The 13848-nt window shown below is 37.6% G+C and overlaps 1 protein-coding gene across 1 annotated transcript in view; it reads left to right on the forward strand.

Annotated features, from left to right (window-relative positions):
* Window positions 1–259: 259 nt before the first annotated feature.
* LOC150082395 (insulin-related peptide 4-like) overlaps window positions 260–13848 on the forward strand; it is a 36693-nt gene continuing 23104 nt past the window's right edge. The window contains exon 1 of the mRNA XM_090380537.1: window positions 260–365. Coding sequence (XP_090236663.1) covers window positions 354–365 — 12 coding nt within the window. The 5' untranslated portion in view covers window positions 260–353. The remainder of the gene's footprint in view (window positions 366–13848) is intronic.

A 13848-nucleotide genomic window follows, 5' to 3' on the forward strand; every position in this document is an offset into this window, starting at 1 on the left:
TATGTGACGTAAAAAAATCCTTCTCCATTCAGACTTTTCAACGTCGCCCGTTGGGGGGGGAAGAAATCTGGGTCTCTCAATACTAAGGGGGGGCGTTAATGAGCTCATCGAAGAGCGTGTATCCCTATCGATCTCGATGTTCGCACGCGCGCATACACGTGGGCGTCCCGACACGCCTATTCACCTGTGAGAGCGCCACCGCAGCTTAGTGGAAAGTGCTTCCTATATAAGCATCGCTTTAATACTCCGTGCCGTCAGTTCGGTTCGACCTCATCCTTTGTAAGAGTGTCCCATCCCCTTTTTCCATCGCTGACTGGATCTTCCCTCCCATCTCTCTCTCCATCAGTCACATCATGATGCCAAAGGTAAGTCATTTCGTTCTTCGCACAGTTTGCAACCGCTCTTAATAGTTGTACAAATTGACAGAATGTTCTAGCGCCCGGAATAACGCGTGAATACTCGCACCCCATGTGGCATCCCATGTGGCAGTCTTAGAGTATAAACTAAAAATTTATTTTTTTAAAAATGCACTTTGTTATACGCCTTAAAGTACTGATATATTGAATACCTTCCAAGATAAATCTTTTTTTTTTATTATTTTTGAATACCTGGGGCCGTGCAAAAGGGGAGGGACATGAGATCCGATGCACCTGGGCCCCAACACAGAAGAGGGAGCCACCCCCCCCTTAGGCGTTTCTTAAATGGTTATAACACAGTTTAATAAAAGAAAGGATTCCGAAAATCGCTCGAGTCTCCAGTATCCTTTCACGATCCTGGAGAACAATCTTCCTCCTCCTGAAATGTATTGGAAAATTAAGATTTCCAAAAATTTAAGTTCAAAGCCTTTTGATCGGAAGGAAGTTTTGTTCAAGCGCTAAAATTCCTGTTAGTGCTGGAACAGCAGGCTTTAATAATTCAGTGGAAATGCAAAGCGGATCACCTTCGTACAGTTCATAGCAATTTTCTCGGGTTCTTCCAGCGATCACGTGGTTGCAATGGGATGTGAAACAGACGCAGTATGAGGTTTGATAAAAAAAATCCCGTATGTCAGTCTTTTTTATCTCCCCACACAACGAAATTCAGAAGGCACGAACCCATTTCAAGATGCGCGCCCTCTGACCTTTCGCCAACTAAGAATTCACAGTTGGGCTTCTTTTTGCCTTCCAAAGTTTTGAACTAATGACTCATCCAGACCTGTCAGGAAATGTTTAAAGTTTCTTTGGGAGAGTAAGCCAATAACTCACTTTTTTTTTTTTTCATCTCCCAAACTGCCCAAGTTATCCACCCCCATCCACAATAAAGAGACAACTCCAACTCCAATTATCAGAAGTCGTTCTAAGAATCTGAATGAAGCGAACGTTTCCTTTCAAGGAATGTTAACCAAATAACTTTACACAACCAGCAGAAGAGCAGATGTGGAAAGTTAATTTTTCTGTCGATGCTAACTAGCGAACATCTTGCTTTGACAGTGTGCGAACTTTATCAGGAGTAAAGTTATTAACTGACCAAAGTTTGTTGTTTATCCTGACTGGTATTAAATAATTAACTCACTATTTTGAGCAAAGGAATGCAAAGAGATTCTGCAAGGCTTTGGGATTCTCCTGAGCTTGTCATTTGCGTCATAATTATTAGACTTCCTCACTTGGGGATTTCCTTTGCCATCTTCGAGATTGAGAGAAGGCAGAGAGCAAAGCTTGGCGGTTCTGATAATAAATTTGAATATTTCCGAAAAGTAATCATTAACCTTATTAGAAACTGTAATTAGAGACTTCAAGCTATTACAGTGGTTTCAAGCGCAATAAAACTTAAACTACATTGTCCCAATGTATTATGTCTGTGTACGTTTGTGTGTTAGGAACTGAATTTCATTCGTACGGGTTGAAAAACCCAGAATAATTCATTTGGGAGCAAATTCTCTCCATCTGATGTTGGCAAACTACAGCCAAAATTGATGAGGACTTTAAATAATTCCTGCAGCTCCGACCGGATCCGAACTCGGTCCTTTCGCACATAATTTGGAAGGAAAGAGGTGTTAACCACTTTGCCACCCGGGAGGGGCTTGGAATGTGGACTCTTGAATATTCTAGAAACAAAATACCAATTTCTGAAACTCAAAATGAGTTTCAGAAATCGGTGTGAATCGTTGGATTATTCAAATATTAGATTATTCTGATTATTTAAGTAGAAAGAAAGGGAAGTGTAGGGATGCCTTAAACTCCAGATCATATAAAGCCCATTTGTTTTTTTTTTTTCAAAATGCAAAGTCGTGCATCTCCTTCCTTGCACAACAACCCGAGAATTATTTGAATTTCTAATCTATCTGCATCCACCATCAGAATCTATTATGTGGCTTTGCCTTAATTCTCAGCATATTTGTCCTTGGTTTTTGTCCGTCATTTTGCTATTCAACAGTGGACAAAGAACGGAAGTTTCGTCGAAGTCCAAACTTGAAGAACAATACCGGCGGCCAGAGTAAAAGAGAAATACGATTAAAAGTCTAATTTCTTCGTTAGTAGGGGGAGATGATCGAATGTTGTAGTCGTATCAGTGGATGTTGGCTGATAATCGCGTTGATTATTTTAACGCTTGCGGTGGAGCAAAATCTTCAGTTTAGCGTTAAGCAGAAGTTAGAGGAAAAGTCAACGACAGCATCTAGTTACCACCGTTGTGAGATTTCGATTTACAAGAAAGAAAAACTCGTTGCATAAATAAAGTTGCGATTATACTTCTAAACATTTATGCAGAATGTGGTGGTGCAGTAATTTTGAGAAATTGTGTTTTTGTAACCAACTATGACGAAACACTGCATTTCAGCAATCAGAACTAAATTTGCGGGATTTCATCAAGTATTTAATATTTTGACACAGTTACTCATGAGCTGGATTTAGGGAACAATTTCGACATAGTTCATTTGGATTTTAGCAAAGCATTTGACTTATACAGTAACCCCTCATGAAAGGTTATTTTATAAGCTTGAACAGGGTGGGATTGCTGGTAAGATTCTAAGATGGATTGCCCAGTGGCTGCAGGGCAGAAGGCAGAGGGTTGTGATTAATGGATATTCTTCAGATTGGTGTAATGTTAGGGAGTGGATCCCTCAAGGATCGGTTCTTGGACTACTACTGTTTCTCCTTTTCATAAATGACATCGAGAAGGAATAGAAGGCGCTATGTCAAAATTTGAAGATGACGTAAAGATTGGTAGAGTCGTTAATGATCAGTACCAAGCAGCGCTCCTTCAGGATGACTTGAAGAGACTTCAAAAATGGTCAGAGAAGTGTGGCAGCTACGTTTTAATGCTGCTAAATTCAGAGTCTTACACTTGGGGAACAGCAACCCACAAATGAATTATACACTTGGTAGGGTTGAATTAAAAACATTGGAGGAGGAAAGGAATCTGGGAGTTACAATAAGGATAGATATGAAGTTTTCCGAACAGTGTAAATAGGCAACCAGAAAAGCCCATGGTGTCCTATCGATGATTTATCGAACGTTATCTTGTAGAGATAGAGAAGCCATAATCCCAATGTATGAGGAAAGTGCAAGGCCGCATTTGGAATACTGTGTTCAGGTATGGAGAACTCATCTGAAAAAAAAAGACATTGCGCTTCTTGAAAGGGTCCAAAGACGGGCAACTCGAATTATGAGATCAGCAGAAGGACGACCCTATGAGGAAAGGCTCCGATTATGTGAGCTACAGAGCTTGGCAAACAGACACCTCAGCGGTGACCTGATTGAGGTTTATAAGGCTCTGAGAGGGATTCGTAAAATGAATGATGGTGGAATTTTCACTGTTATAAAGAATTCAAGAACTTAGGTACATAAATTCAAAGTACAGGGGTTGAGGTTTAGATTGGATTGTAGGAAGTTTTCTTTTAGCCAGCGAGTTGTTGATAGCTGGAACAAGTTGCCCTCGCAGGTAGTTGAGCCTGACAGAATTCAAAGGTCAACTGGATACTGACCTGTGTGAGGAGGGAACCATATAATTTGTGTTTTCTTAACTACTTGGTTATTTTATTTTTGCCAGTGCAGCAAAAGCCTGCGGCTTCCTTGCACTATATGGCGAATATTATTACTATTTATAACCCTGTTTCCCAAAAGTGAGGCGGACTATTTCTTGTGTCAGTAGTAAAGTCAGATTGAATAAAGAAAGGAAGAACAGAGGACATATGCAAGCAAGTAGGAAGCAGGTACCTTACAATCTAACAATTCCGACTGAATGCTAAACTCTTCTCAGTTTTAGTGTTGTTAGCAGTCTGGATATCTTTCGAAATACAAGTCTGAGCAGCACTCTCACCTTCTTCAAGCAACGTCGAAAATATTATGACGAAGATAAAGCTCATTTAAGAATTAGAATTGAGTAATGTTACGCAGAGGAATGTCCTTTTCGCCTAAAAGCTCAGTTGAAAGTGGAACATTACAACAGTGAATTCTCAATTCCTAACGTGAACATTTCCAGCCTGCCCCCACGGAACAATTTGCCCACTGTGCTTCGCTCCAATTCGCGAATTTCTCGCTTGTGGGATTAAAGATTTGTTTTCATTGCCTGAGCTTTGTAATACCGACACACGTACGTCATTCGCACAATGTCGCTGTTCTTGACGGCCGAAAATACATGCGGGCTCACGATGCTAAAGATCTTCCCTATTCTCAGTGACACAGTGGACTGAATTAATGGAACTATTGGAGCGTTGAAAACATGCCACAAAGTCCTTCAACTTCTCCTGTTAAGTATACGCTGCTAACCTTGTAGCAACCAAATATGTTATTTATGTTGAATATCTCCACGTCAAAAAATATAGGCGCTCTTTAAGCATTAACAAACTTTGTGGCCTTTAGAGATTTGGCATAATTATGAAACTTCGACTACAGGTCTAGGGGATGCTTACTCTGTGACAAGCCATCGTTCGTGTGACACGAAATATTCAGCCGTGGGTAAGGGCCTTTTATATACACAAAAGAAGACCGATCGCGTTATAAATTCTATATTTTCTTCGCTTCACAATGAACACAAATAGGACCTTTGTACTATATTCAAGCGACATTCCCAAGAGAAATCCAAAGAATGCTAAAGCAGGTGCATGGAAGTCTTTAGAAAGATAAAGGTGCAGGGTTGTTTCCTTCTATGAAGAAAATTGAACCTCATATTCACGCACTTGTAATTTTACTTTTATAGTATACAATGATATAATTTGTTTCAAATATTCTGCAATCCAGTGTTTATTCTCTACATTTACAATTGTAAACACGATATAAAAGATGCTTTCCAAAAGTAGCCTAGATTAATAAAAGCAAGTTAAAAGAAATTTGGCTACGTACACACGTGTACGCGGTTTGTCACTTTAGTGTTTAAGGAATGCCAGAATTTGTATCGAAATGTTCTAAACTTAACTCACATTGGCTACGTGTTGAAGTTCTTCCCCTGAACCCAGTCATCAGGCTAAAAAACGCTGAGATAAACGATCTTGAAAACTGAAGATTACGCTATTATACATCTATTTTACGCTTAAAATCAGAAATTCATCCCATTTATTTGAAAACTGCCTTTATTTTTATTTATATTTTTTATTCAATATTTAAGAACAAAATTACCAGTTGTCTACTAAACTTACATCCTCTTAAAGGCACTGATATGTTCGACTCAATTATTGTTCTGAAATTAATGCAGTATTAACCCTCATATTTTAACGCGGCTCTGACTAGAAAGGATCTATAACGAATCTTTAATTGGCGACTGGAGTTGATGATGGGGGCACAAGTAGACTCCGTGTGTGTGTGTGTGCCCTGAACTTCTTAAGAAATTAAATGTTCGTAATCCATTATTACATTGGTTGAAATCCCATACAACTTCATGTACCTGCTAATGTCAGCCAACATTCAGAATTATTTGAACTTCGAGGGTTCCTCAGAACTTAAGCTGAGGCCGTTTTTATTTACTATGTAAATGATCTGTTAATAAACTTGTACCATCTTTGCTTTTTTATCAGGTATTGGGCCTTCTCAAATATTATTCCTATAATTTTAAGTTCAACTTATCTGTCAAATGATAATAAAAATTGATATCTTCAACTGGAATATATACAAGTTCTGTGTGGTCGTTTATATAAAGTGAGGAAGTTACTTTTTTGCATTACAACGAAATTTGCTAAGAGGGGGTTTATGTCCTCGGAAACTCCCAGTTCAAAATTCCCATCCACAATAGGCTTATTCGAAAAGCAACTTATGGTCATAACGTTCAAGAATTTCCAGGCTGCTGGCTTCTTTTATTGCGCGCGGTGGAAGTAGGCTTTACCGTCCTGCGTTTGGGGTTCGGATGGAACACCAGGAAGTGTTGTGTGTTACATTATGCTCTAACGCGGATTACTATTTACTTAGGACGTGTTTTTCCTTTCGTACGTGCATTCTAGGAGGGGGGTGCAGTAGCACCCTAGCTATCATCTACCTCCGGGCGTCGCAAGATGATTAATTGAACTCCCCACGGAGGTAGAAGTCGTTGAGTCAGAAGTGTTGGTTGCACAGGATGAAGTGCGGAAAACAATTGCGTTCTAGTATCGGGATAACTGGCCACGGACAAAAGTAATTCGACGTCGGCTTCTGAAAGATAGCCGCTCGACCTTCAAACGCTAGAAGCACGGCTTGTGATGCTGGCGGGAAGCACCGACGAGTCACCAGTTTATAATGACGTCAGCCTGTAATGAATTATATAATCCTCGCAAGCGTGCACCGCGCGCTTAGAATGAAAGGATAAGCTTCGTCGCTAAACACCTAAATGGTGGCGTTCCACGAGGGAGTGAAACGATACGTTAGTTAGAGGACCACCCCAGCCAATTTAGGAACTCTTTCTTCAGAAAAAACCTTAAACATTTAAAATGTGTCACAGTTTATAAGAAAGATCCCCACTTAGTCATCCCCTAGCAATCGCTTGCCTAAATGGGGTATTCAGCCTTCTGACCGGCCCTTCCTGTTACTCGCTCCATGAAATTCTCCCCGTAGAATTTAATGTTTCTGCAAATTAATCACCATTTTCATTCTAGGTTAGGTGACTCCAACAACTCCCATTCTCTTCAGTTCCAGTACTACACTACTCTGTTTTATACCTACATATATTATTTTAAACTTTGAAAATTATTATAAACTTTGACAAAACAGTCAGGGTTTATTTAATTTTTAACTAAACACGCAGTTAAGTTAAACAGAATTCTGGAATATACGACATTATCCTTTTCTGACTTTTCATTTGCAGTATTCGACAAGAACTCGCACTGCAAGATCGAACCAGTATTCTGCAGTTTGAAGTACACGACTTATTGTGAATTGTTTACCGAATATGATGAATTACATATTTTCTCTTTGAAAGATATTAAATCTCGCATACAAAACAGTCTCAATATATGCGATGCAAAAAAATTCCTTAATTTTTGAACACCATGGTCTTGGAAGTAGATCTTAAACTTCTAATATGTGTGCGCTGTTTGCTCCAAGCGAAAACCATGGCCGAAAATCTGCAGAGATTGCAGGTTTCCTGCCATGGTTTTATTTCGATGAATGTTCCTCCCTGTTTTAAATATACTTCAAACATCTTCCGATGCCTCAGATAATGTGCGTTCTCTGGTTTGTTAATTACTAATGCCTTCCCCCCCCCCAGAAAATCCGCTCCTTCAGATCTGTACCCTGTTCTCTTACTTTCTAAGAAGTAATCTGGACAAAATCAAAAAAAATGTTTTCTCTTCAAGCCTTTCATCGCAATATGTCTATTGGATTTGTTTGAATCCCTGCTAGGTAACCTTCAATTATTTATTTTAATTGAAGTACTATCCACTTCGCTTACTGTTTCACAAGATGTCTCTTAAGGCTCACCCTTTACACCTCTATTTTTCCTTACCACGAAGCGTATATAAACGCCATAACGCCAGAGCAACCAAGTCCATGAGGTGTCAATGATGCAGTTCAGTTCTTTGGATGAAAATCCATGCGACCCTCGTTTCAGAATGACTAATTCAGCCATGTGAAAGAAAAAAAAAAGCGTGTAAAAATTCCTCCCTCCATTGACAGGATTCTAACCCAGACATTTTCTATCCGGATGGGGAGAACGGTGGTTATATCCACTGTGCAACCTGCGAGAACTTTTTATCATAATGAACACATTTTTTAAAAATATTTTCTTTAAAATCAACCAGAAGAAATTTAAATTTTGTAAATAAAATTAATACTGTACTATTAATATGGTTACTGAATTGAATTTGCATCATCATTCATAGATGAATTTAAAAAACAAAAACAAACTACAATATCAATAAAATGATGTCTGAAGTAAAATAACATAAAAACTTATAAATAAACATACAAAACTATAAATATACAAACAAATATATATATAAATATACAAACTCATATAATGATATGCAAACGTTTCGTTTGTTTTGAAAATTAAACTAAGAAATTGCACTATTTTACACCAAACTGAGTTCCTTGTAGTTTGAGGCTTCTAACCTTAGAATTTAATTATTACTGTTAATATTAATTTATTAATCATAAAGCTGATTTATATACGGATTATGCTAATGAAGAGGAATGCTTTGGGGAGAGCAGGATCTCGTTCCATTTCTTAAACGAATTTTCCATAGGAGACTACAGCGAGAGAAGTGCCAAAGAAACCTGCCAGCGAAACATCGACATTTTTCCATGATTAAAATGTCAACCTCAAGGTCTAAGCGTTCCCATTTCTCAAGTAGGTGCACTACCTTTTTGTCATTCCTATTGAAAATTCGTCCTGAACGAAGTTCGTTCAACGTGGAATTATCATCCCGTCTGTCCAACTTTTCGCGAAGACTTTTGGCCTATCATTTCAGGTCTGAATTCTCCGTATGGACCCTGCTTGCATTATTGATTTTTAAAGTGGTGAGCGACCTTTCTATGGTATTTTACCACAGATCTAAGTCCTTCCATTATTATTATAACTGTTACATCGGAGAAATGCGTTCAAATGTGCTTTATCTGTCATAAAGAGAATATTTTCGTTTTAAAAATATATATTTCATACAAATAGGAGAGAAAGTGGGCAGACAAAAAGAAAAGGATATCGCTGAGATCTTCGGAAGTTAGGTTATTCAAAATATCCTTCACCTAAATTCGATTTTCTAGGAAAATACATTGAGTGAAGGTAAGCTTTCCTTGGTGATCACTAACACAAAATTGTGTTGAAACCGGCAGTAGCCAAGTACTGATGATTGGTTGGGCAACCAGAAGAAATTTAATAAATTGGATTTCAGTTTCTGTCGGTAGTAATTTTCAAGAAATGCATGAGGAGAAGGAAAGTTGTTCCAAAGAACGGAAATAGAAGGAATAAATTAAAAAATAAAACCTGATTCAGAGAGTTTCGAGCTGACTGTGAATGAATGTTGACTATCTGAGGCACGTGTTCTGACAGACTTGGAAAGCAGCGGTGGAATTAAGTTGCCAACGAAGAACTGCATTTCCCATGAAAACAAACGAAGAAAAACTGACTGAACACCTGGGATAGGAAGTGGAATGATTTTGTAGTTGAGGAATCATTAATTACCCTGACTGCTTTCTTTTGTAACGAGTGGAGAATTTTTGGTAACTATATTAATTCCGGATCTGGTGTTTTCTTTTTTTTTTCGCCCACTACCTGTACGCATGATATAGATATAACATCATAACCCAGAAAGGTTTATTCCCGATCCAGTTTCTCTTTCCTCTCCTTCGGTCTCTTCTACCAGAATTAAAAATGGAAAAATAAGTCCCCAACTTTCTACCAATTACAGCTTGCTGGAAAAACAAATCTCTTATACTGTATTTCCATTAAGCAAACGGATTAAAACCCGAATATGCATGCATGCATGAAATGTTTTTCCATCCCACCAGTATACCTCCCATCTCGTCTCTAACTGGTGACTTCAAACAAAGATTTAGATTGCATTCAAATCTATCGCAGCAGCAGAGTCCTCTGCAAAAATTAACTAATGACCTGCAAAACGTCTTTCTGTTTGCTTGCCCGCTTTTCTCTACTAAGTTATTCGCGAATGATTGAATCCATATCGTCAGATGATTCGCATGACTGAGTTCCGACACATCTATTGACCTCTTTTATCTCAATTTACATTCTGATAGGTAGCTCCGTCATAATCTCAGAGTTTCACTGATCCGTTTGTGCATGGTGGTGGCTGGCAGCACTTCATTGACATTGTCATTCAAAAATTATTTGTATTTCCTTCGTCTATTTGCTCCCGCATGTTATGTTCATTCGATCTTCAGCAGTCCATTGTGAAGTGAATAATTTGCAAGGACATTCGCGGTATCTGCGTTTACCGAACACCCACATCACATGCCTTTAAAGAACATTACTATGTGATGATTTTTGTTAAAATAGTTGGATTCTTTCAATTATTTGTGGATGTAGGGAGTACGAAAAAAACGGGATAAAATGAAGGAAAAGCCGTACACATGAAATAAATAACAAAATCTGTTATTTAATGTTTTTAGTAAAAATATTTTTGAAGTGAGAGGTTTCAGATTAACAATTTATTCTACAATGTATTTGTCAAAAGAGTTTTGTTGTCGAGATTTCTTTGTTTCAATTCCTTCGAGCGCATCAATCACCATGTTCTTCAAGCTCTCGTATTCGCCTATCAGAACTCTGACTTTGCACTTAATCTCCTCACAATTTTTGCACCTACAATTGGTCTATCATCTGGGGAATGTCATTTGCCAGTGGATCGATGTTAATGATGATAACATTTTAAATATTGTTCAGGTCTGGAGTACTCAATTAATAAACAGGACTTCTAGAGTGGATTCAAAGTAGGGTAACCAGATTTCTGAGAGGATCTAATCGATGTCCATATGAAGACCAGCATAGTGCAATTCTTGGAAACTAGACACGTTAGGCAGGACCTGCCTGAGGTACACACGGTCCTGAGAAGATCTGGACTTGGCGCATCATGGCCTTCGTTGCTCATGCGCCATTAAAAAAACTAAAATCAATCAATCACTCCTGAGAAGATCAGTGAAATGTACAAGGGATGTACATTTTCACTGGTAAGAAGACAAGATGAGACTGGTAGGGGAGAGGGAGGGATATAAAATCTTAAGGATATTTGCTTAAGGATCCTTAAGGATCAAATATTGGCACCGTGTGTAATATACCTCTAAATTTCGTGTGTTCTGTGGTCGATTTGCTTTTTTTCTGAATGAAAAAATCCAAGTTTCGGAAGCAAAAGCCGTGCACTTCCCGTCTGAGACCATCTATCTCAGCCATGAGTGTTTGTCGGTCATTGGATTAAATTACCTGCCAAGATGACCGAAGTGGAGAGTTTTTTAAAATTCAAAGACGAATTGGACAGTCACATTTTGGCGATGGAAACTTGAGGGACTGGAAATTTCATTTTTCAGCAGATGCAGAAAAGGTCTGCTTTTTTGTATTTATTTAGTTATTACGGATCTCTACCATAAATATCGGAAATCCGTTGGGACCAACCGCAGATTTTGTTAGGTTATTTGTTCTTTTTATTAATTCTTATTTTGCTATGACTGATCACTAGAGAGAGACTTTTTGTTCTTATAAAACTAGTTGCGGGGTATATATCTTGGATCATCTAAGATCTCGACCCAGCAACGTCTCATTTTTTTCCAAGGTAATTTTTATCCATTCACAAAATGTTTCTGTGTACGGGTGCCGGTCGTTATTCATTTTGAGATGGTCTCTTCTAGCTTTGGTTTCTGCATCATCCATTTTGGCGATGGGGAAAGTTCTAGTTTCGGTTTTCTGCGAATGGAAGTGTAGTGAGTCTACCTCCTGATCTTGTTAAGGACTGCTGGTTGTTTTGTTTTTATTCTTTATTTTATTTTTAAATATTCATGAATTTGTCCTGCGAATGACATTTTCTCCATTATTTTTTTCTGCATTTTCAATTGAGAATTATTCCTCAGTTGAAGGATTTCATTTCATGAGAAAACTTTGACTTTTGAACATTTGAACATACTAAAGTCACAGACCAGTACAGCTAAAGGGGCTGCTGCTAATGCAATTTCCACTCACTGTGTAACTCCTGAGTTACACAGTGAGTGGAAATTGCATGAGATGGTACCATTAGTTTGTAAACCACTGAAAAGTCTTAGAACAACACCGGCATCTTCTCCAAAAGTTGCTTTTAACGTTTCGTGGGTTTCTGTTGCACTTTTCCCTAATTTGAAACAAAATTTAATCAAACCAACTGCTCAGTAAAATCACTCATTATAAAATGCAACGAAACACACAACACCTTTTTATCAACGTATATGACATAGCAATATGACAAAATTAGACATAGCAATTGCATTGCTATGTCTAAATCTAGATGAGTCACCGAACATGTTGTGACAAGTCTCAACTCACTAGGACGCCACAATTTCTTACAAAGTCAGTGCCCAGACTTTTCGATCACACCTCGTATTCAAGAATTGTTTGAAAATATGCAGATATTTTTGTCTTTTTGGTAGGTTAACATTGAGCGATGTTATTTGATATAACTGATACAGTAGTACTATTCTGATAGTAATGTTACGATCGGATGAATACTATACCTCGAGCTGTTCAATGACTGAAACAAGCCTTTCGAAATGAGATCTGATAGTGGAACTGCGAGTCATCGTACAGGTAAACATCACTTAGCAAAGATCAATAACTCCTGTCGAAATGAATTGTCTCTGACTACTAGTTGCGCTGACGATTCGATCATTACTTACTCTGATTGGTCGCTTTGTTACAGCTTCCCTTGTCTCAAATTCGATAACTCTGTTTGTGTAAATTTAAATGTCATCCGGCTTCTCGTGTTTCTTAAATTCTAATGGTTCTTTAAGTGGATGCAATACTGGAAATGCATTTCATCGAGGCAGAATCTCCCAAAGAGTAAATGTTTCATTTATAAATATACACAAAAATTAAAACCATTTTCTGTCATGAAAAAAAAAAATTAAAATTGTTTTCCCAACAGGGCTTTAAAATATTTTAATAATTAAAAATTGATCCTAATTAATGTTAAAAACATTCACATTAGTAATGTACTTTTTCTGAAAAATATTAATTTACCTTTTCCCTGTCCTCTTTTTTTTAAATTAAAGTAAAAATATATACCGATTATCATTAATAAAATATACGATACTTAACTTCGTTTCTTTCCAGATTCAACCCTGTACGGTAGAATATGCCAGTGGGGTAGATAAAATAAGTAGAAATCTGAATACCAAGTACACAACTATAAAAATTATATGAGAAGAAAAGAGTAGGAAAATATGGAAAAAAATATGGACAAGGGCCACTGATAGAAAGCACCAACGACCATAATTGAATAATGTATCGAAAAATTCTGTGAAAAGAAAAGGGGGAAAAATTTACCACTATATAGAAATACTCATATAATTGTAGCATATCGCACGCTCCTGGCGTTTCCTCAAGTGTCAACCACCAGAATTGGACGATAATATAGTGTCCTCTGTTTCTAATATAAAGTACGTGCCAGGGCATAGTAAAATTAATAAATAGCATTAAGGGAAAGAGAGGAAGAGGAAAAAATTTAAGACGTTCAAAGTAAAAAAATATATGTGAAAATAAGAGTATAAGAGAGGATATATAGAAAGCTGGCATGTAATTTACGGTTGATAGGACAGAGGAACAAAACCAAATATATATAGCTGAAAAACTAAAATTAAAACAAAGAACTATATATGTAGAATAAAGTCTAGAGTAGCAAGCAGTCAGTGGCGCAAAAAAGGAGTGATAATTTAGACCAAAATGAATGAAAAAATCACCAATAACGGGCCGTCAATCCTACCATTAAAATAAATTGGAAGA

This window comes from Mastigoproctus giganteus, chromosome 8, assembly GCF_048544385.1.
Source record: "Mastigoproctus giganteus isolate SK-2022 chromosome 8, ASM4854438v1, whole genome shotgun sequence".
In the NCBI taxonomy this organism is placed as follows: domain Eukaryota; kingdom Metazoa; phylum Arthropoda; class Arachnida; order Uropygi; family Thelyphonidae; genus Mastigoproctus; species Mastigoproctus giganteus.